Raw genomic sequence first — 24,508 nt, 5'->3', positions numbered from 1 at the left:
GGGAAATGTATGTTGTTACAAGTTCTAAATAAATGGGAGAATATTGATATTACTAACTACAGCAGTATATAGATAAAAGTTGTACATTTGATTTAAGGAAACAGATAAATTGACATCTGTACACAAAGTTGAGCTTAGAAAGTAAGGTAATAGAAATTGGCCAGTCTATTAACTGTGTATCTTGGAATGTTAAGTGCCTTAACACCCCAATTAAAAAGAAAAAAATGTTGTTGTTTTTTAAAAACAGACAGCTGATATTATTGTGAGCTAAGAAACATATCTGTCAGTAGAGGAACCTAAAAATTAGAGCAATCTCTAGGGTGTATAACACAAATTCACACAGAGTTTATTTTTTAGTGCATTAAAAACTGTGCTGCCATTTAAATGACATATCTGGTGACTGAGAGGGTAGATTTGGTCTTGCAGATATTATAGATTCCATTTTTACTTTGAGATGTTTCTATGGTCCCAACGCAGACAATACAACATTTTATCACTCTTTCTTTTGTAAAGCTCTGAAATTTGGGGAAATTTGGGGAGAAGCTGGAATGAATGTTTAGATCCTATCATTGGTAGATCTCATGCTCCTCTGTCCATGAAATCTATGTCTAAGGAAATCTTTAAAATTTATGTGTCAGACCTGGGCTTAGTAGATATTTGGAAATAGTGAATCCAACAATGAGGGATTATATATTTTTTTCAAATGCCTTATTGCGTATATTCTAGAATTGACTAGTTTTTAATTTATCAAAGCATAATGGACACCATGGTTAATGCCTCCATTGACTCTAAAGCTTCAGACCATGCTGAGGTGGAGCTTCATCACCTCCTAGTAGACAGATCAGCTGCAAATAATTACTGGAGACTCAACATCTCCCCATTGAATGATAATAATTTAAAGCATTCATTCTAGAGGAGCTCAAAAATTTTATGGAGCTTAATCATCTTACTGCTTCCTCTGCTTCAGTATTATGGAAAACTACTATTCTTATGAGAGTGTACAACATTATATGCTTCTGCAAAAAAGAAAAAAAACAGGATACAAAAATGGATACTTTAATAAGAAAAATTAAGTATTTACAGGAGAATTGTGTCACAATTCCTTTGACTGATTAATTACACATTCTTACCAATATGAGATATGAATTGAATTAATTTCTGTCCAGAAGGCAGAATATGCTCTATATAGGTTACATCAAGATTATAGGGAATCAGAGGGAACAAACAGGAAGGTTACTAGCATAAAGACAAAAATATCAGCTATAAGAGACTCTCTGAGGAACATGCATGACAGAGACAAATCAACCAAAAGTCATAGTTTCATAGTTTCATAGATTTCATAGACTTTAGGGCTGGAAGGGACCTTGGAAGATCATCAAGTCCAGCCCCGTGCCCAAAGGGCAGGAAGTCAGCTGGGGACATAGGATCCCAGCAAGATAAGCATCTAGTTTGTTCTTGAAAGCAAGTTGGTAGGGTCGGAAGGGACCTGAGGAGATCATCTAGTCCGACCCCGTGCCATGGCAGGAAAGAGTACTGGGGTCAAACGACCCCAGCCAGATGTTCATCCAGCCTTTTTTTAAAGACCCCCAGGGTAGGAGCCAGCACAACTTCTTTTGGAAGTTGGTTCCAGGTCCTAGCCGCCCTGACAGTGAAATAGCACTTCCTAATGTCTAGCCTGAAACTACCCTCTGTTAGCTTGTGTCCATTGTTTCTTGTAAACCCCAGGATTGCTCGGGGGAACAGGGACTCTCCCAATGCCTGCTGGTCCCCCTTGACTTGTTTGTAGACTTCCACTAGATCCCCTCTCAGCCTTCTCTTTTGGAGACTGAACAGTTTCAGGTCCCTCAGCCTCTCTTCGTAGGGCCTGCCCTGCTGACCCCTGATCACGTGGGTGTCCCTGCTTTGGACCCTCTCCATATTGGCCACATCCCTCCTGAAGTGCGACACCCAGAACTGGATGCAGTACTCCAGCTGTGGCCTGACCAGTGTCGTGTAGAGGGGGAGGATCACCTCCTTGGACCTGCTTGAGATGTATCTGTGGATGCATGACAAGGTGCGGTTGGCCTTCCTGACCGCGTCCCCACACTGTCGGCCCATGTTCATTGTGGCATCAATGATGACTCCAAGATCCTTTTCTGTCTCAACACTAGCGAGAAGGGAGTTCCCCAGCCTGTAGGTGTGCCGCTGGTTCTTCCTCCCCAGGTGCATTACCCTGTACTTGTCAGTATTGAACCCCATCCTGTTCTCTTCAGCCTACCCCTGTAACCTGTCTAGATCCACTTGCAGCCTGTTCCTTCCTACTAGCATACCCACTTCACCCCACATCTTAGTGTCATCTGCAAACTTGAACAGGGTGCTTTCTACCCCCTCATCCAAGTCACTGATGAAGATGTTGAATAGTGCGGGCCCAAGGACCGAGCCCTGGGGAACCCCACTGCACACATTCCTCCAGGTCGAACAAGACCCATCCACCACCACCCTCTGGGTGCGGCCCTCCAGCCACTTAGTGACCCATCTGACCATGTAGGCATCAACATCACTGTCTCCTAGTTTCTTACTGAGAATGGGGTGAGAGACCGTATCAAAGGCCTTCCTGAAGTCCAGAAAGACTATATCCACTGTGACACCTGCATCCAAGGACTTGGTGACCTGGTCATAGAAAGCTACCAGGTTGGTTTGACAAGACCTGCCCCATGCTGGTTGCCCCTGAGCATAACCTCCCCTGCTGGCCCTTCCTGGACATGTGCCAGGATAATTCTTTTGAAAAGCTTCACCAGAACCGAGGTAAAACTTGTGGGCCTATAGTTTACTGGGTCCTCCTTCCTCCCTTTCTTGAAGATAGGGACCACACTGGCCCTTTTCCAGTCCTCCAGCACATTGCCCAAGTGCCATGAGTGCTCGTAGAGCTGTGCCAGAGGTCCCTCAATGACCCTTGCTAGTTCCTTCAGCACTCTGGGGTGGAGATCATCAGGACCTGTGGATTTAAATACATCTAGTCCCTCCAGAAGTTCCCTGACAAGTTCCCCATTAACCCTAGACCTGGGTGTGCCACCCACAGGGACATCAGGGGGGCTAGTGGGGGAGATATCCAGGTCCCTCCTCAGATATATGGAGGCAAAGAAATTGTTGAATATGTCAGCTTTCAGGTGAGATGACCAGATTTCCTAGCGTGTCCTGCAGAGGCCCCACGTTACTTGGCACCTTCTTTTGCCCCCCTATGTATTTGTAAAAGAACTTCTTGTTGTCCTTGATCTGGGTTGCTAGTCCGAGCTCCGTTTCTGCCTTGGCCTTCCTGACTGCCCCCCTACATTCCTGAGCTACCGAGGTATAGCCCTCTCTTGTAACGGCCCCTCCCTTCCAACGGGTGTATGCCTCCTTTTTTGTTTGGAGATGTTCCTGGATGCTTTTGGTGAGCCATGGGGGCCTTTGCACCCTCTTGCCCACTTTGATTTGTGTAGGGATTACTTCCCTTTGAGCTTGGAGGATCGTCTCCTTAAGGAGCGACTACTCCTCCTGGACACTCAACTCCCTCCAGCTCTGGGACCTCAGTGCTTCCCCCACTAGTTTTCTCACCTTGTTAAAGTCTGCCCTTCTGAAGTCAAGGGCTGCTGCCTTGCTGGAGGCTTTTTTATTTGAAGACCAGTCAATTTTTTATTTTTTATTGAGGGTTTTTTATTTGAAGTCCAGTCAATTTTATTTCAATTTGTATATCAAGAACCTTAAATGTTACTGATGGGGAAAAAGACATATTCTTGGACTTCATAGCTATACTACAAGTTTTAGAGATAGAGAAGGACATTTTAGAGGCTCTTTTACCATTAGACAAAATAACTTTGGCCTTGAAGGAGATGAACAATAGTAAATCTCTGGGCAGTGATGGATTTCCTGTGGAATTTTATTTTAAAAAGTTAAAAGATACTGTTACCTCAACTTCTGAATGAATATAATGATAGTAAAAACCACTATGGTGTGTTGAACATATGGTTCATTTAAAACTAGAAAAAAAAATTCTAATTACTCCTAAGTCAGCTTTTATCTCTACCAAATTCTATGATAGAGAGACTATGCAATCTGAAATGGGGCACTTTAATGTGAGCACTTTAGTTCAGTTAAGAACTCTAAATTATTGAATAAAAATTAGAACCTGTATCCTTATCAAATACTCTAAGAAGTGAAATAGAAATCTATTTTCTGAATTAACCCTTATTTGGATGGTTGAAAACATTCATATCGTTCTCCAGACAAATAACCTGTAAAATGTGCTGACAGTCACTGACTCAATATTCCCCCTATGTTTAAAATAAGATTTAAATTTTAGAATTAAAGATACCAGTATGCCAACAGATATGCAGGCAATGAGAGCTTCTCAAACTTCTCCTTTATTAAGACTCCATAGACATTAGGCCTGGAAGGGACCTCAGGAGATCTTTGAGTCCAGTCCCCTGCCCCAAAGGCAGAAAGTCAGCTACTGTCAAGGGATCCCAGCAAGATAAGCATCCAAATGCTTCTTAAAGGAATCCAGAGTAGGTGTTTTCACCACCTCTGGAGGGAGCCTATTCCAGGCCTTGGGATTTTGTAAAGTAAAGAAGTTTTTCCTCATGTTCAATCTAAAACAGTCTTGGAGGAGTTTGTGACCATTGCACCTTTTCATCCCTTGAGGTGGTCTGATGAACAGAAGTTCCCCCAGATTCTGATGCATACCCCTGATGTATTTACAGGCTGCCACCAGATCCCCCCTGAGCCTGAGCTTTTCCAGGCTGAAGAGTCCCATGGCTCTCAGCCTCTCTTCATAAGGCCTATTCTCCTGCCCTCTGATCATGCACGTGGCTCTCCTCTGGACTCTCTGGAGCTTCTCCACATCCTTCTTGAATTGTGGAGCCCACAGTTAATCAAACACTCTTTTGCCCAGGAAACCACAAAAGGCCATTACTAGACTGCAATTCACTCAAATGAGATATGCAGTGGTGTTGGACTCATTACGCAGACAGCATATGCTTTTGCAAGAAGAATGAGATGGATGCTTTAAAATTATTATTTGTAGTCTTGTTCATCCTTTGTAGGATCTTTCCATTAAATTAAATTAAAAAATGCTAAAATAATGGGGAAAAAAAATCGACTCCTTTCTAATAACTTATGGCATCTTTACATGTGCTCAGGGTGGGGGTGGTTGGGGAGGAACAGAGGGGATGTTTTAGTTAAAACACCTGCAGCATCTCCTGTATTCAGTGTCCTGTGCTTCAAAATAGTGGCAGGGACACTTTAACTAAAGCTGCAATGAGCTTCAGTTAAAGCATTCCTGCCACCACTTTGAAACACAGGGATGCTAAACACACATGACACCTAGGCTGCTGGAGCATTCTAATTAGATCAATCAAATCTGTGCTGATGAATTTTAATTAGAACATGTTACAGCAGGTGTTGGGCATGTGTATAGGTGCTGTTACAGCCTGTCCTATATTCTATGGGTGTATTTGTGCTACTTGTGCAAAGAATAATAGCCAAACCTAAGCAAAAATCCCAATCTATTTGAGTGAATTGCAGTGTAGGGCAGGCCATTCTCAATTATGTTATTTTCTTTGCTCAACATTCTGTATAGGTGTCAATCTTTCCATTTCCTTAAATCAAATGTACAACTTTTATCTGTATACCGCCATAGTTTTATTTTATTATTGCATATTGGTTCATTTTATTTATTTTTTGTGTCGTCATATATACGGTTGTTTTAATTTGGTTTAAGTTGGCAGAATGTGTAATCTTATTGCATCATCATATGTTATATAACTACATAATAGCCATACATTATATAATTTTATTATACATAATAATTCTAAATAACACTACAATTCTATTGCCAATTTTACTCTACTGTTTTAACAAAAGTTGCAAATAAACTATTCCTATTGCTAGTAAAAATCAAGGTATACCACCAGTCACTTTATATGAAGCTATTGTTTCTGTATTCCTAAACCAAGCTGAGCTTCCATGAATTGTTTTAATTTCTTTAAAGAATATAGACACCAAAATCCTAGCTAAAACTGGATCTCATCATTTGTAAGTCCCTAAATTAATACACAAAATTCAAACAGAACTTATCAAAAAAGTCATGGTTCAGATAATATACAGCAGGTTATTAATATAGTAGCAGTAGTACAAAATTCCAAAGTCTTTTAGCTCTTGATGCAGAGAATGCCTCTGATTGTGTTTGTTGGAAGCACCGTTTTGTGCATTACAAATGATAGGCTTTGGTAAATAATTCATAAGGTAGATACAGTTGCTATATACAAATCCCACTTCAAGAGTTGTGGCCAATAATATGTTATCTGATCTATTTCCCTTGCAAAGGAGAACTGAACAAGGTTGACCATTTTCTTTCCTTCTATTTGATATAGAATTGGACTCATTGGATACAGCTATAAGAACTAAGGATGGTATAAAAGGCATTAAGATAGAAGACGATAAACACAAGATCCTGTTATCTGAACACACAACTTATTTTAGGTATTAAAATATCAAAGAATATTAGGATCATTTTCTGCCAAAACTTTCAGAAGATTCATGATGTTATATTACAGGATCTAAACAAATGGAGAAGTTTGGCAATATCCTTGTGGAGGCGTGTTAATACCTTAAAAAAAGGAATTTCTTACCTTTCCTAAGTTACCTGTCATATAAACCTATTTGTTGTAATCCCTCAGTCCTACTTTGTTAAAAAAAATAATCAACCAAACATTCAACAGGTTTCTGTTGGGAGAGGACTATAGGGCTTGACTTTCATTAAAAAAGATGGAACTACAATTGAAATAGATGGTTTTTGTCTTTCAGACTTTTGACAATATCACACTGCTGCCTTAGAATGTTAGACTATGCACTGGCTGTCTGATATAACTGATGGCTCTCCTATATGAATAAGAACTGAAGAGGCATTTATGTTTCCCCTTCCATTATAAATCATCATTAACTCCATTTCTGACCATCTCTCTCTCTCTCTCTTCCTACATTTTCTGTGGCTAGAATAGCTTGGAAAAAGGCCTCTAATTGAGGCAATTCCTTTTTGCAGTATGGGTCCCACAAACTGATATGGAGGAAATGTATGGTTGATTGTGCATGTAGAATAGCTTCTAGTAGGAAATTGCATACAAAAAATCCTTTCCCAAGTTATATGCTGAATTTGACCTTCTGAAAACAGTTGACTGGCAATATATGTGGTTGCATCAAGTATTAGAGTAACAGTTCAGACCCAAGACTTTAGGTATAGAAAATACTCTAGATACATTTTTTTGCCTTGAAATCCACTGCTCTTCCCCATTCTGTGTCATCATTCTATGAATACATAATGTCATATAACAGAGTATTTGCAACTGAAGTGGAATAAAGACCTAGTTATCCAAATGACAGAATCCCAGTGGGAATCAGTAATTCACAATATTTGAACACTGACAATTGATCTTAGACTTTTTCCAATACAACAAAAGATCATTTTTGTATACACTAGGCTCTCTAAACTTAAAGAGTTAAATATACTGTCAGTAGATACATGTTGGAGATGTGATGCATTGCAGGTATAGTTGCATGTTTTGATCATGCCCTATTATCAGTTTGTTTTGGAAAGAAATTGTAAGTAGAATTAATGTGATCTTGCACACACTGATACCTCTGGCAAATGTGTGTGTTCTTGGATATATCTCTCCAGAATTCAAACAGATTACTTCCCAGATTGCATTCTTACAGCAGGCTTTATTAGAGACATGCAGGATTATATTATAGCATTGGAAGACCAGGACATCTCCAAAGGTCTTTATCTGGTATGATGAGATGGCACAGCTGGCATCTATGGAGAGAGTCATATTTAGCACCTTTAACTACTTTGAAAAGTTTAGTGTAGCTTGGAAGGAGTTCTAAGAATATTTTGGGAATTAAAACTTTACTCTGTTTACCCAAATCCAAAATGACTGAATTTAAGATGAACCCCCAATAATTAGATTCTGTACATGGAAAAATTATAAATTTGCTGCATGCCTGGGCTAGGCCTGTACCAACCATGTGCTCTGTGGTCCAGGCTAGAGAGGGGTCAGAGCAATGCCAGACACACACACAATTTTGTACTGCACTTAAAAAAGAAAAGAAAAAAAATCAATAAAAAAGAATGACAACACACTTGTAGCTTCAAGTGGAAAAAGAACCAAAATATCTGGTATAGCCCATATTTGTCAGGTTTAGGTATGACCCTTTTCATTTTTTCCAGTTTCTCTTCTCTTCTTTTCTCACTAACCACAATTCCAGTAGAACTAATGTCTTTCAGAATGATGTCAGAGGATCAAGAACCAAAATTATTTATCATCCTACTCCTACAGAAAAGAAAAGAAAAGAAAAGGCATTTGTCCTAGTATCCCTCACTGTGATTTTGTCATTTTCAGTTAAAGGAAGTTTTCACTATAATAGTTAAAAGGCATCCTGTCTTCATTTCAATATTTCACTTTCAGTTAAATAACCTCAGTAAGCATTGTCAAAGGCATACACTGGTATGTTTGGGAGCATACATGGACATATACCAACCTGATGATATTTACAAATGTGGAATGTGATATGTGGTTTATTTCAGAGGCGTTCATCATTGACATCAAGGTAAATAAAAAATTCACAGATACATTTCTTGAGCTAAAAAGGAATACCATAGCAGAAGCAGTACCAGCAGTATATTGGCACCAGGCACCCTTGCTCAAAAAGGCAATGTTATGTAAAATCACAATAAAAGGTAACGTTACATAATAGTGCATGTGGGGGGGAAAGAGGGAGGCAGCCCTCTGCACATGACCTGAACTGGATGCCAAAACTCCTGTCTACAGCTGTGCTAACAAGTTGGCAAATACACTCTTTAGATAACATGGTTATGTAGAAATTATTTTATTCTGTTATATAAGAGAAATCCAGAAACTATGCTACAAGTGAACATGGAGCTCAGCAGATGTTAAGCACAGCACAGATCTCTTATTTTACATTTAGTTCTTAATTATCATCAGGATTTTTCAATTTAGTCAAATACTAATGTATGAGAGAATTGTTATGCCTTCCACTTCTATAAGTGTTGTTGAAGTGGACATAGTTATTATAATTCCTTGACACAAAAGAAAGGAAGAGGTCTTCCTGCTTCAAATGGAATAAAGTGGAGATGTGACCAAAAACTTGATTTTTTTCATGACACACTAGCCATTAACACTAGTCAGTTACAATAATACTAGTAGAGCTCCTTTTCTGAGTGAGATTCTTCTTGTTCTACCTACAAAGTAGACCCATGTTTAAAATATGTGGGCTGGCCCCAAAAGTGGTTTTTCAAGCTGTGAAAGTTTAACAGTAACACATTGACATTATAAAATTAACCCATTTAAAGATTTCAGAACACAACCAATTTGTTCCAGATTTTCTCATTTATTCAGTAAACAAGAAAAGGATCCTCCAAAAATTTCTTTAGCGAAGTGAACATATTGCATCCTGAGCATGGGAGTATGCAAGCAGTAAATATAGTTTCTTACATCTAAGGATGAAGAAGCATTCACATAATTAGTATCTACGTATGCAGATCACACTAACATTTTATTACCTATAACACAGCCATCAACTATGTGAGACCTCTATTATACAAACTACAGAGGTAGTGTAAAGCAGCAGCAGCTACAGCACTGAGGTACAAGTGTAGATTATAGTGAAAAATAGGGCTGTGCGAAGCTTCGGTCCCCGATTCAATTCAGCAGAGATTCAGCCCAATTCAGTGGCTGAATCTCCAAATCTGAATCAAATCAGGAGACCCTTTAATCTTTCTGAATTGAATTAGAACCCTCTAAATCAATTTGGAGAGATTTGGAAAGATTCAATGATTTGGACAGAGACACAGCTTTAAATATTTTTTCTACATACCTCAAGGTACCAGGCGGCTCGTGAATGCTGCTATGGTGGGGCAGATGGAGTATCCCACAGGAGCACGAGGGGCTCCCCAGCACACTTGGCAGCAGACCCAGAAGTGAACCAGAAGCACTTCCAGTCCACTTCTGGATCCCCTGGGAAGTGCGCTGGGGGCTCCCCCCCCTGTGCCTCCACAGCTTGGCAACTGGTGCCTCCTGGGTCTGGGGTGGCACCCAGGGTCCCCCCTCAGTTGATCACCAAGCTGGGGGGGGAGGTGCAGCGGGGAGGCTCTCTGAGCGCTCAGTGGCAGACCCAGAAGTTGACCAGAAGTACTTCTGATTCACTTCTGTGTCTGCTGCTGAGCGGGCTGGGGAGCCCCCAGTGCTCCTGTGGGATGCTCCATCTGGCAGACCTGGAAGTTGACTGGAAGCCCCTCCCCCCACTCCTGTGGGACTCTCCATCCACCCCAGCAGCATTCTCGAGCTGTGCCTAGTACCCCAAGGAATGTAGAAAAAACAAAAAACAAAAACAAAAGAACTTTTAAAGCTGTGTCTATGGCCAAATTGCTGATTCTCTGAATTGTCATCGAATCTTCAGATTTGGATTTGAATCAATGAATTGAATCACTGTCCCTGATTTGGGTTGAAGCCTAATCGAATATGCCCTAGATATGAAGTGTATATAGTTATTATAATTACCTCTAGTGAACTGCTAATTATTATAATTTCACACACCCCTAGTGAAAAATCCTTCTTGCACACCATTATAAAAGATGGCCCATTAAACAGTAAAAAGAAGTGACCCCGGACTGCCACCAGTATTGGCTATCTTCTTAAGGACAAAGCTACTTTTTCATACTGCTTATAGAGAAAAAACATACAGATCATATGATAGGTTCTAGATCCAAAGATACAGCTTTTGACTAGGTCTTCTTTAGGAAGAAAAGGACACTTTATCTACACAACATATCAAAGTGAGGTGTAAGTTATACAACAGCCTCAAATACTATCTTACTCAAAACTGGAGTAAAAGATACTTTTCTGTTGGATTTACGACATACAAACTCACTGATAAAACAAAACATACAATCATTAACACGTCTCTCAACTTGATACATCCCTTCACTACCATTCAAGGGAGTTTCATAGTGATATAGTTTTCATTCACTACCTCCTGAAAGACAAATAATGTAGGTGGGAAAGGCATATACACTCTCTCTTTTTGGAAGAGTTGATTGATACATGCCCAGTGCTGCACTAAGTCATTATGTTACTTTTATTTCAGAAAGTAGTGCACACAGAGTGGATACAGTATTCCTTACCACTCTGCTCCCTGGCATGGTACTGTGGTCTAAACTTGGCCATATGTAGGCATAATTAGGCATCTACCTAAATCATGCCAGGGTGAAAGAAAAAAATCGCAGACCGCTTATAGTGTCTGGCACCATTTGTGCAGTCTTTTTACAATAGCCCCTCCCCTACTGCTGATTGTCTGAGGGGCCTGGGAAGCCCTGCCCCTCATCTCTGATTGTGCATCATGTGGCCCCACCCCTTACCACAGATTGATGGAAAGGAGCAGGGCTGCACAGCAGACAGTCCTCTCAGCCAACCAGTAATGAGGGGTGGAGAGTGGCTGCCATCTTTGCTACTCCCCTTCATGTGGGCGGCTTCCCATTCTGTGAGGTTGGGCTGCAGCACCCCTGATGACTTCTGTCTCCCATTGGGAAAGCAGCACTTTATTTTTAGTAAGGGTTCCCCCCACCCAAGCGATTCTGTGCCAAAATCAAGGGAATTGCATTTTTCACCTTTTTCATGGTTTCTATGAAAAATGTAACATCATTCATAGTGTAGATCCCTAGGTATAAAGTAAATCTTTTTGACTAAAAATAGCATTGCTTGTATTAATATGACTACTGAATGTCCATCAACACTTAGTGTATGATAAACAAACAGAAAAGTAATAGAAACCAATTAAAAATAAATATCCATCAATCAAAAGTGATCAAGTTCTGCCTCAGTGCATCTGTGTGGCCTTCATTACAGCCTAGTTAAAGAAATACCTAAACAATATTTGGTATTAACTTTATACCAAACAATGGTGGCATACACAAATCTTTATAAAGATATAAAGGATCCATATATAACATGTAAGGGCAATCAAATGATAAACTGCTCCACTCTGACAATATAGCTGCTGAAGTTAATGAAAATATAGATGGGCATTCCTCAAAATAAACTGATCTTCATGACTTAATAAGGTCTGAGATTCATGTTGCTTTCGTTCTCATTTACAAATGTATAATTTATTAAAACTAATATTATGAACAGATCCAACAATCGGTGAAAGGGAAATGTAGTCTAAACTAATGAAAAACAAATCACTCAAGATACAGATGCCAAAGGGACTATGTATTAATTATTACAATCCTTGAGAAAAAAAAAATTGATAGAGACTGCAAAACAGAAATTAAATTACAGTTCTGATTTGAACAACTGCAGGGGATACAAAATAATTATTATAGTATCAGTCAATGACAGAAGAATTCAAAGTCCAACTCCTGAGAAGAAAGGGGAAAAATATATGGGAAAATCACCAAGTCAGTGTTAAATGATTTGAAATGCAAGTTGGTAAATTGACTTTCAGATAGCACAATAGTGTTACCACAATGCCCAAAACAGTTGGTCTGTCAATTGAAATATGTCATACAGAAGCCAAACCTCTCAATTTAAATGACAGTAAAGAATCAGACTATATGTAGCAATGGCTAATACAATAGAAAATTCAACTGAAGAAGAAATAATAGACATACATTAATATAAACCTACTATATTTTCTTAAATACCTTGCAAGACTTACCTTACACTACAGCATTGAAAAAAATTATTAACGTTGGCTAGCTTGTGGGGCAAAAGAAAACATCAGATACATTTTTAAAAAATTTATTCTATATACAAATTATATGTTAGGTAGCATAGCTGCCCCACTCTCTTTTCCTGTTACTTGTTGCCATGGAACAGAATATGGTTTTGGATAGGCACCAAAACCATTGTTCTGTATGTACAGGGCATGGCATAAATCATAGAAAACTAGGCTTGGAAGGGATCTTGGGAGATCATTTAGTTTAACCCCCTACTCAAAGCAGTATCATTCCCAACTAGATCTTTCCAGCCAGGGCTTTGTTGAGTAAGGCCTTATAAACCTCCAAGGATGGAGAGTCCGCCACCTTTCTAGGTAACCCATTTTAGTGCTTAATCATCCTCCTAGTGAGAAAGTTCCTCTTGATATCCAACCTAAACTTCCTTTGCTCCAACTTGAGACCATTGCTCTTTGTTCTGTCATCTGCCACCACTGAGAAAAGTCTAGCTCCATCCACTTTGCAACCACCATTCAGGTAGTTAAATGCTGCTATCAAATCCCCCTCTCTCCCCCACATCCCAAATATAAATAACTGTTACAGAGCTGTCCAAAAAATGCTTGGCTTTATTACATCCTTCATATTCACATGGTCACTCACTCACTGTGGCTTCAGCTATGACTAAATACTTCCAGTTTTCCCAAGATCATGGGCTTGATATATACCAAGTAACTCCACTGGGACCAAAGAGTTAAAATTTGGAATAAAGGGAAAGCAGGTAGAGTTAAAACTTGGAATACTACATCTCTCTTGTGTTCCCCATTCCTATTTTCACATGGTAACATTTATAAGTTTAGTTATGGTCCACTCAAACACTGTAGGTTCAAAAGTTTAGCTTATTTGATGTTGGGTTCCTAGTTCAATTAGGATGATGGTTGGGAAGAAAGAGACAAAAAAGAAACAAAATATAATACTAAAATAAATGCAATACTGCCAGACCCTCAGCTGATATAATCTGATGTAGCTCTACTAAAATAAAAAGAACCATAAGGACAGCTACCAGCTGAGGGTAGAACCAATTATATGATCTACAGGCCATGTGTAACCTAATTTTTTATGGAAAGGTGTCCCCCTCCTCCCTTTTTTTTCCATCCCTGATATAAAGCACAGACTCCCCTTTTCAGATAAAAACCTAAAAAAATAGCCAATAAAATAAGTGGTTTAATTTACAAGAAAAAAAATATTTTGCAAACTTGTTTTGCTTGAAATAGAAATTAAAAATAAAACAGAGCTCACAAAAATCTCAGGCCTGACTGGTAATTTTTACTTATATGGAAGCATTGGGCCCTTAGCATCCTTTAAATCTGCTTAATACTGGACAAATTTTCTGACACTTCCCAGTTACTAAGTTGGGTCCAACTCAACCTTGGAACATCCCTTCATAGCACTCTCAGGAGATCCAGTAACTTCAGTTGTCATTACAATTCTCTCAACCCTATTATTAAACACCATATAAATAATCTGTCTGGACATCTGCTGTCAATTATATATGTTATTTTTCTGAAATAGGTCAGGAGACAGTCATGGGAAGGTGAGGGAAAACAACTTTACTTTCAAAAGGCAGAAGATGCACAGGGTACATTAGGACAAAAAGTAATGCTAAATCAGCACTGCAATGCTGATTTAAAGCAGGGCTGGGCTTTTTAATAAAGATATTACAAGTCTTAAACTGTCTATACATCAACAGAGGTTTACAGAACTGACATACCAAAATATGTCAAATACCAAAAGGAGGAATTTGGCTGTTGGCGAAGGATCTGGGAATGATCTACAAATAAAAGTTAATTACTCCTGATAACCAAAATACAAATATCAACTTATTTAAAATTACTGTGGTATATGATTTTTATAGGGAGGTTATACCCAAGATACCTACAGTAAGCTAGAACTATGAGTAGAAATTAAGATTAAATTCACTCTGGAATATTTTCTCCTGGAACACTCTTCTCAGTATATTTGTAATAATTTAAACCTGTTTAAATTGTTCTTAACTGATACCATTATCTCTATTTTCCCCTATAGCTTTTAAACTATACATCCGTGTTTAGCTGGGTCCCTCCCCTATCCATTCCCACTAAGTGAGCCACTACTGGTTGCTGGCGTTTCCCTCCCTGCTCCTCCCCAATCTGAAATATATTTATTGTATTGTGGTAACAGCCTTCTTCAAACACCAACTTGCATTTTCCTCTTCCCAGTAGTTTATTATTATTACTATTATTATTGGCTTTCCCCCTCCTAAATTCAATCCCAGCGTTAGTTCGTTGAATTCAAGGACCTCTCCCCCACCCCTGCTTAGTCTCAGATTCTCAGTCATTGCCTCCTGCTCAGTAGTAAGCAGGTTCAAGATGACAGTTCTTGTGGTTGCATTTTATAACTCAAGCTTTCCTTTAACTCTGGATCTTTGATTTAACTTGGGATGAATGTTTGGCTCTAATGAATAGCTAGAAAGTATCTGGTTAGTGAAGTGCCCCATGAGTCCAGTATCCTGTCACTTCAATTTCCTTGAGAAATGCACTATTAACATATCATTAATGGTCTTGCAGCAGTTTGGCATGGTTTGTTGAACATCTTCATAGGACCTGGGTACAGTTGCTGGGTGTTTCTTTATACACTTCTTTATCATCATCATCATCATCCCATTTACCTGGAATTCTAGAACTAGCCATTTATTTCCCTTATGTTTATCCAATCATTTCTCTTGAGAGCTACCCTTCCCAAGGACTCTGGCTTATTATAAACCCCTGCATGCATTCCTTCCCTTCGCATCCTTCTGTGAATGGCTGATTTTGTGGCTGCTCCGAGTAGTAGTAATATATAATATAGTAATAATATAATAATATTATTATTAAAAGGGGGGGGGACTCAGGTGTGGGTCAACCTTGATTTGAGCTCCCCCATGTTTTATTTTGCCCTTAAAAAATAAAAAAAATAAATCACATGTCGCTACATTGTCTCTGGAAAAGCAACAGTCACAGCGCTGCACTGGGAAATGTCAAAGAAAACCGTTTCAAGTCTCTCCGAAGCTGCCTCCCCACCCCCAATCTTGTGATCGCCAAGGTCTCAGCGGGTCCTGGCGGACCGGTGTCTCCGGCTTGCCCTGCCCCTGCCCGCGCCGCTGCCTCCGTCCAGAGCCGCCTCCCTCCCTCCTTTGCTGCCCGCGGCCTCCCCCGCGCCGAGCAGCCTCTCCCCTGAGCTGCCCCCGCTTCCATCGTCTCCAGCCTCGCCTCTGTGCCACCCCATCCCTCTTCCCTTCTCCCCCTCTCTCCTCATGCCCCCTCCCCTTCCACCCTGCCCCGGGCTTCCCTCACGGCACCGCTTTCCCCCCTCCCCTGCCCCGCTCCCTCCCCATTGCCTTTCCCCCGAGACCCCGCTTCCCGCCTCCAGCCCGGCTCCCACTGGAGCCCGCCCCGCCTCCCCGGCGCTGATAGGCGTCTGCCCCCTCCTCCTCCTTCACCATGAATGAAAGTGGGGAGGGGGGCGGAGAGACTGGCACAAAGAGGCTGCCTCGCCTCCTCTCCTTCCCTCAATGAAAGTTGGGAGTGAGACAGGTCCCTCCGCCCTCCTCTCCACAGTTCCACCCACGGAGCCTACCATTCATCCTATGCCGAGGGAAAAAAAATATATTATATTATATTATATTATATTATATTATATTATATTATATTATATTATATTATATTATATTATATTATATAGAGAAAAAAAATCAAGCAAGCAGAGACAAGGAAAGGGCTGGGTTTCAACCTGCAGGCACCCCAAAAAGAGCGGGTGGGGGAATGTGGGGGGGAGGGGGTCGCATATTGCAGTGCCCTCAGGTGAGGCGTGACACTGCTGCTATTTTCCAAATGTCAGAGCCAAAGCCTGAATGAATCTCTCAATGAAAAGCCACCATCACCGCCAGGCGCCGAGACACGGAGCTGCCCGCCCGCACGAGACTGGCCCTCCGGAAAGGACGGGGATGAATGGGCCGGGGGGTTTCAGCACCTCGACCCGGTGGACAGAGGCGAGGCGCCCGGCCCTTCCCCGCCGGGAGCCTCCCGCATGAGCTCATTGCTTGTGCATGCAAATGCCAGCTAATTGTGGGTAGCAAACAGCTAAAGGAATAAAAGAAAAGAAAAAACAACACCCCTCCCCCCGACCATAAACAAAACCCGGGGTAGCCTAAAGGTTGCTCTTCAAAGCAAAACACTCATGAAATGCGATAGGACCTGATGGAGCCCCGCGGACTATTGATAAAAATAGCACCAAGAGGGAGCACTTCTCAGCTCAGATGTGTATTTAGCCTTGCCTAAATTAATAATAATTAAAAAAAGGCCATCCAAGCGTCCCAAACACATACACAACGATCGTAAGTCTTTGTCTCCCTCCAACTTTTACACTTCACCGCTGCTCTTAAATGATGCCCCTCTGGCAACCGTGCGCTGGAGCCGCAGCTTAAGCAAATTGCTAATGGGTTTAGATGCTAACTCCTGGGAGCAGAGCGCGGGGGGCTGATACTCACCCAGGACGTTCCCGATGAGAGCCACAATGAACACAATTATATACCCAGCGATCAGGACCCATTCATATTCTCTGGGGTGCAAATATTCCTTCCAAAGGTATCGCAGAAATTCCTCATCATCGTAGTCAGTAGAGGGACTTAAAAAAGCCTCCTGACTTTCATTCAGCTCTGGAATAGATGACCAGTTCCTACAAGAAGGGGAATCATCACCCAGTTGGGTCCCGGACATCCCTGGTTGCGATCAGGGTCTGAATCAAAACCTTTCAGTGCCTCAAGCCTTTCTCAGGCTCATCCATTTAGACGTGTGACTTCCCGTGTAAAACAGGGTGTGGGGAGAAAAGGGGAAAATGACGCGGAAAGTTATAGAGCCAATACCGACCGAGGCTCCCACTCGGCCACTTCTCGCACTACCTTTGCAGCATTTCCCAGCAAAGGTACACGCACAGCAGCGCTGCGAGAGGGAGTGAGGACTCGGCATCAGAGGCTGCAGTGACACAGAAGCAGGCACGGCACATGCTTACAAATGCCTCATTTTGGCACAGAGTCTGCAATATACAGCAAAGCTTTGGGGGCTGGGGGGGAGGAGGAGGTGTGGGCAGTTTGCTTAACAAGGGAGGGGCCATTTGGGATCTAATCCGCCAGCCAGAGTGTACCTGTCCCTGCCTGCGTGCATGCGCTGGGGCTTATGCAATGTTTGATTTACATCTGGAGACCTAGACGAGAGCTCACACCTACCCTTGACAATCCAACACGACCTTCCTCAGCTGCTGCGCTCAATAGATCCCGCCCCCCAGCTGCTGCCTTTTGCAGCCTCTTCCCTTGCCCGCTCCCCACAGCCTCAGTGTCCCTTATAGTCTGTCCTCCCACCCCTCGTGTGCCTCCAGTCCCTTTCCAACCCTGTTTGGAGAAGAAAGAAGGGCAGGAATGAATGGCACGTGCAGAGCGGATATAGCAGGAAGGAAGCTTTTGAAATTAGTGGCTAAGGAAGTTGCTTATCTATAGCTCCCCATGCCCCATAAGTGGCCAAAGCAGGTGTGCAGCACCCTTTCCTCTGCTCCCTTTCTAGGGCAGAGGAGAGCAGTTAGCTACCTTGGAGTTCTGGAGGAACACAGCTCTCAGATCTTTCCTTTGCACCAAAGCTCTGATGAAACAGGGATTGTCATAGAACAATAATGTGTGTGTGTGCATATACACATACAGACCCCAGCTTTTTCAGAGGTAAGTGCAAGAAGTCCTATAGAGGATACTAATAACATAGAAGATATAAAACAGGTTTATAAAATGAGGTCACAAGGTCCAACCATTTACAGTTAAGAAGTACCTGATTGACATTTCTGTACAGTCATGACTCTGCCCCCTTCTGTGTCCATCCCAAACACTTCAAGAGTTACATGGATTGTAGGGGGAGAGGGAGAAGAGAAAGGTCATTGTGTAATTAAAGACAATATCATAACACAAAGAGTACAGATGCTCTAGCAGCTCCCAGGCATTCCCAGAACAGTGCCTGCTCCAGCAATGGCACTAGCCCAGCCTCAGAATGTCTATGTGATTAGTTACTAATCTGGCAATCTACCAAAATTTTCCAGAGGAATGCAAGTGACAGAATGGAAATGGTGATTGGAACTAAGCCACATGTGAATGGAAGTTCATGTGACAAAGAAAAGGCATTTCTTGAACCTGTACACATTCTTATTAAAGACCAAATTAAGAATGGACATGTGACAGCTTCTCCGTGAGAGTTTAGCAAGAATCCTTTATAATTAAAGTATTAGACATCTTAAGTACAGGAGTTGCCACTAGCTCCCTCTATAATAATCTGTCCACATCTAAAACACTGAAAGAGATTAAAGGAATATTTATATCACTTCCCAAGTGTTTTGAGGGCCAGTCATACCCATTTGCTCTTGTTTACACTTGCCTCTCTTCCCCTCCCCTCCAAAATGTGTGTGTCCTCCTAAGCTATTCTCAAGACCTCTGTTTCCAGTATGCTTCAGATTGTTTGTGGGATGCTCGCATAGTAGCTTCATCACAACATTTCCAGGCTTAATGTGTATAAGCAGAAGCAGGGGTGGCACACACTCAAGCAATCCCTTCCTGAGTGTGCTGGGAACATGATGTGGCTCTCTCTTTAGAGACTCAAGACTGCAAAGGAAGGAAGAGAATATAAAGTCTAGGTTTCTAGATAGCACCTGATCACCAGTTTCTCAAACCTCTCCCTCCACAGTTTTTCAAGGACCCCATTTTCTCATCATTTTTTTGGAAAATAAAAGCATGGATAGGAAACCTTATCTCTAATTTGTGCACTTTCCCTGTAACCCCAACCAAACATGGGCTGGATTACTCTAGCACAGCAAGATGTTGTAACTACTCTAGCACATAAATAGTGTTTTTTCTGTGTATAAAATCTTTAGATATTGGAAATGGGAAACTCCTGAACACAAAATACTTCCCTTTTAAGAAAGGTCTTAGAAGTGCCTCTCATTTTTCCTTCAATCCACCTACTGTACTCTCCTACTTTATGCCTCTATGGGTAATTCACTAATTTATTCAGATTTTTGTCTCTTCATCTGATTTTCCTTAAGCCCCACTATTCTCCACCTTCTCTGCATTCTAACAACTTTGTAACTATGAAGATGAATCCCATAAACAAAAATATTTGAGCACCATTTACCACACCTTCCTCCCCACTGTTATACTATTTGTGTCAATCCACACATACCTTCTCTAACCATAATTCAGTTTTCCCTATCATGGCCAGCTAACTACCTAATTTGTATTTCCTCTTTTATAATCCCTTGCCCAATACTTTCCCCAAATGTTTCTTTATTGCTTCCCAACTGTCAGGTGACCCCAATTTCCTTAGGCCTCTTAAACCCCAGATTTATCATTGAGAAGCAAGAACTAGGATAAACAGAGGAAATCACCAGTTAATATTATGCAAACAATTGTGCCAAGCTTCATGCAATATTCTTTCACACAAACTCATAGACAGAGCATTTTTCTGTTGTCTTTTTTTACCTGAAGCAATTATCTAGGAAAAATAAAAAAACATGGCAACTTGCTTATCCATCTAAGAAATGTTTTCATTGCAGCAATGACCACAGAGACTAGAAAGAGTGAAGGATTTGGGTGGCTGTTTAGAATGAGAGTACATCCATTTAGGCTGTGACAGGTTCAGAGTTAAACACTCCCCTTGGCAGTCTCATGGAGTTCACTTTCTTGGGACTTCCAACATAAAACTCATGGAAAACCTGTTCAATTTACTTCCTGATTTATCCCAGAATAAATCAATCCTATGTGCTTACTTTAAACACCTGCTGATGATAATCTGACATGGTAACAAGTGTCTGTACTGAACTACTTGGCCAAGAAGCAAGGCTCTATGGTAGATGGTTGACTTAGGCTGGTAGAATCATAGAGAAATAGGAATGGAAAGTCAAACATTGTTTTTAAAAATCTAAAATTTTAAATATTCTATTTGGAATATATGAACACGGTGCTGTGTGTAAAGAGTAGGTTGGCTACTTCATAATTCATTTTATTTTATGTGCTCAGGTGTTCCTCCAGATGCTTCATGCCTAGGGATTCCTAGGGTGCTTGAAGTTGCCTGTTAGATAGGAGAAAGGGGTCTTAGTATAAATTAAATGCATCTTTCACAAGATATAGAGACAGGATTTGAAAAAGAAACATTTTTATTTTAGACTCAACATTTTTGCTTCTATGACAAAGTAAAAGTGTCATAAAAAACCCAAAACAGTTTTTAGTTTACTTTTCTATTAGGACAAAGCTTTTCCCACATGTTTTAGATTGTGCTCTGAGGAACATTCTCAGATGCAAATGAAGAAATGGGAGGGCTTCATGGAGAGTTTGGAGAGGGAGCATAAGTCTCTCTTTCTAGCTGTAGTTCTAAGCACAACATTGCAATTATCAATGATGGAATTGTGGTTATGACCTGCAATGCATTTGCCTTGTTTTCTTTCCAGTTTGAAGTCTGAAGGGACTTTCTGTATATGAAGGTCAAATTGGAGGCTTCATTCAAAGAAAGATTCTTGAATCTGAAAGACAAGGGCAGACACTAATGGAGTGTCAGAAACACCAAAGTGTTTTTGGACACTCACTGGCTAAGTTTTTAAATAAAAGTGGGTGCTGGGCTAAGCTTGGTATTGAATTTAATGTGTGATTTAGCTGTGGCTCAGCATGCCTACTGGATTAGCCCCTTTAAAGGACTTAGGCACAGGGACTCCTATGTTACAAATCCCCCTATTTTATGGATGGCTTTTGGTGAGAGGGAGGCCCAAAGACACTCAGCTCAACCAAAATGGCATCATTTCTGGACATGTTCTATAGCAGAAATTAAGGTGCCCAAGAGTTTGTCAGAAAACTTACTTAAATGCTTATGTTTAGGCAGGGTTTTTGTGGATCATTTTGCTTGGATTAAGAGCTTTCAGTTAAGCACTAGTTAAGCTGCACATTAGACAGCTTCCAGGGATCTGGTTCTAGGCACCTTAATACCTTTGTGGAATACTGGCTAAGTCTCTGTGTCTTGGTTTCCTGTTCCTACCTCACAGTGGTGTTTTGGGCATTGAAAAGGATAACTATATGAAAGGCTGTAAAGTGCTTCAGTATGATACAGGACACCAAACAAGTTCTTTAGTTGGTTAGAGAGATAGGCCAGCAGTTAGGACTCCCAAAATGATCAGACATTTCTAAATATTGTGAAAACATCTGCAATTATGTTTAGAAGAAATAAATAGTGAAAAAATTTCCCCTATTCATTATAGATAAATGTTTAAGCAAGTTGGTCATCCTATTCTCCAGAGTGATTTGTGCTTTATTTACTAGAACATTGATCTGTAAAAATTTAGGATAATTTGTTTCTAAGTCATCAACAACTTAGAAACAGATTATGTCCTTTTGACACTGACTGCCACTCCCTTCTGTTTTTGCCATTAATAACATGGGAAGTAAATATAATTGATGTGAGTCAACATGTATGAGTTATATGAAAAATAGATCTTTCAAATTGACTTGGTATCCTTTTTTGGTAAAGTTACAAAGTTGGTTGATGAAGGTAACTTCACAGACATTTTCTTAGATTAATGTCAGGGCAAAAACTGGTGCTGTACAACATTTCAATTAAGAATTTAGAATGAGACAAAATTAGCATGGATTGAAATGACTGAAAACTGACTAGCTTCAAAATGTAATTTGAAATGAAAAATCATCACTGAATAAACATTTTCCTACATGGTTCTTACAGAGGACTATGCTACTTAATATTTTTACTTATATGCTTAAAGAAAATAGAATAATCATTGGTATATTTCTAGAAGATACAAAGATCAGGGGAGTAGTAAATGATGAGCACTGGTACAGTGTAAGCTGGATTGCTTTGTGAACTGGTTACACTCAAACAGTTTTCATTTTTACTTAATGCAGCCAAGTAAAGTAATACAACAGGAATAAATAATTTGGGGTGCATCTACATGTGCTGATACGGCATTGTTACTACTGCGCCTTGCTTTAGTACTACTTCCTATTAGAAGTACTAGCCCATACTGCATTGTATGCTGAGCACATGGTTATTTTTAGCCACTACTTTGCAGTAGCGACATGCTATAACAAGGGAGGGTGCTGCTATGGTCAAGTAGTTGCTGGCCACATGTAGATGTATATGGTCACTATATGTCATACTTACAGTAAAGCAGATGGATTCCAACCTGGGAAACAGTGATTCTGCAAAAATGCTAAGGCTCATGGAGGATAATCAGCTAAATTTGTACTCCTATTATGATCTGGGAATGGAAAGGCCTAACATGTTACTTGAATACATAAATTAGGAACTATGGACTAGGAAGAGGAAGGTTATATTAAGTTGGTATTTGACACTGGACTAATTTCACCCAATTTCCTCATTTTAAGAAGAAAGTTGGAAAACTGAAGATGATTCATGAAGAACTCTGAAAATGACCAAATGGTTGGAAAATAAATTGGATTCTTCACTTTTTCATTCAGTTTAGAAAAAGGATGGTTAAGATGTGATTGGATCATGGTCTAGAATAACCTATAAAGGAACAGTAATCTTGTAACAGAAGGCTCTTCAGTCTTATAGACAAAGGCACAACATGGTCCAATAGCTGAAAGCTGAGGATAAACAAACTGAAATTAAAAATAAGGTGCAGATATATAATGCAGGGTATTTAACTATTACAAGAGCTTTGGAAAGTAGTTGGCCATGGTTTATCCATAGCTAGTTGGTTTTTTTAAATGACAGTGTGATACTTTTCCAAAAGCCACATTCTAGCTCAAATGGGAATTAATTCAGGGAAGTCCTATGGCCTGAGTTATACAAGAGGTCAGACTAGATAATCACAAAGGTCCCTTCTAGCTTTACCAGCTATGAAAACATATTAGCACTTAGCACAAAAGCTTGATCTGCTGAATTTTAATGTTGACTTTTCATTTTTAATTATACAATATCTATCAAAACTAAAGATATTAAAACCCTGTTTTTCTTGTAGATTATGGTTAATAGTAAATACTTTACTGTATTTAACACTTTACACAGCTTTGAATTTATTTTGGGAAAGTTTATTTAACAAACATTCATACAAATTTATAAACCAAAGAGAATATATCTGCTTGGCTTTAAAAGAAGCTTAAATAACAGTTTATATTAATTAACCTTTTCCTTTTGGGAGGTTAATGTCTGGTATTTCATTTAGCTGAATGATTTGCATAGATCAGCCTCCTTTCTAACCTATGATCATAACTGTCAATTTACATTTCCACTGATATTGAAATTACTCTGTCCTTCCTAGTAGATATGATGCCTTACAGTTTTCAATTTACAAACTTGCATATATAGTATATGATATTATACCATACAAATATGAATCAAACTCAATTTTCTATTTTGTAGTTTGCTCCTTGATGGGTTTGCCATTATTCACTGAGAAAAAACACAGAGTCCAGATTTTATTGCTTTTTCAAATGCATTTCCCCTCAACACTATATACTTAATCACATAAATAACCAATATTCTTCCTTATGTTACAGATTGGCCAATTCATTTTGACAAAGAATTTAAAGATTTAGATCCTTGCTAAATTGATGGCATATTAAATTAGGAGCCTGTTTGTTTAAACAACAGAAACAGAGTTTTTAAGGTTGTCAGAAGTCCACAAAATGCTGCTAGA

At 40.1% G+C, this 24,508-nt stretch overlaps 1 protein-coding gene across 1 annotated transcript in view; it reads right to left on the bottom strand.

Moving 5' to 3' along the window:
• HCRTR2 (hypocretin receptor 2) overlaps positions 1 to 17,608 on the bottom strand; it is a 66,439-nt gene extending 48,831 nt beyond the window's left edge. Inside the window, exon 1 of the mRNA XM_006262422.4 lies at positions 17,310 to 17,608. Coding sequence (XP_006262484.2) covers positions 17,310 to 17,538 — 229 coding nt within the window. The 5' untranslated portion in view covers positions 17,539 to 17,608. The remainder of the gene's footprint in view (positions 1 to 17,309) is intronic.
• Positions 17,609 to 24,508: the final 6,900 nt, after the last annotated feature.

The sequence above is a fragment of the Alligator mississippiensis genome, chromosome 1 (genome assembly GCF_030867095.1).
Source record: "Alligator mississippiensis isolate rAllMis1 chromosome 1, rAllMis1, whole genome shotgun sequence".
Lineage (NCBI taxonomy): Eukaryota > Metazoa > Chordata > Crocodylia > Alligatoridae > Alligator > Alligator mississippiensis.
The sequence above is the reverse complement of the archived record's forward strand: the minus strand, read 5'-3'. Positions and strand labels throughout refer to the sequence as shown.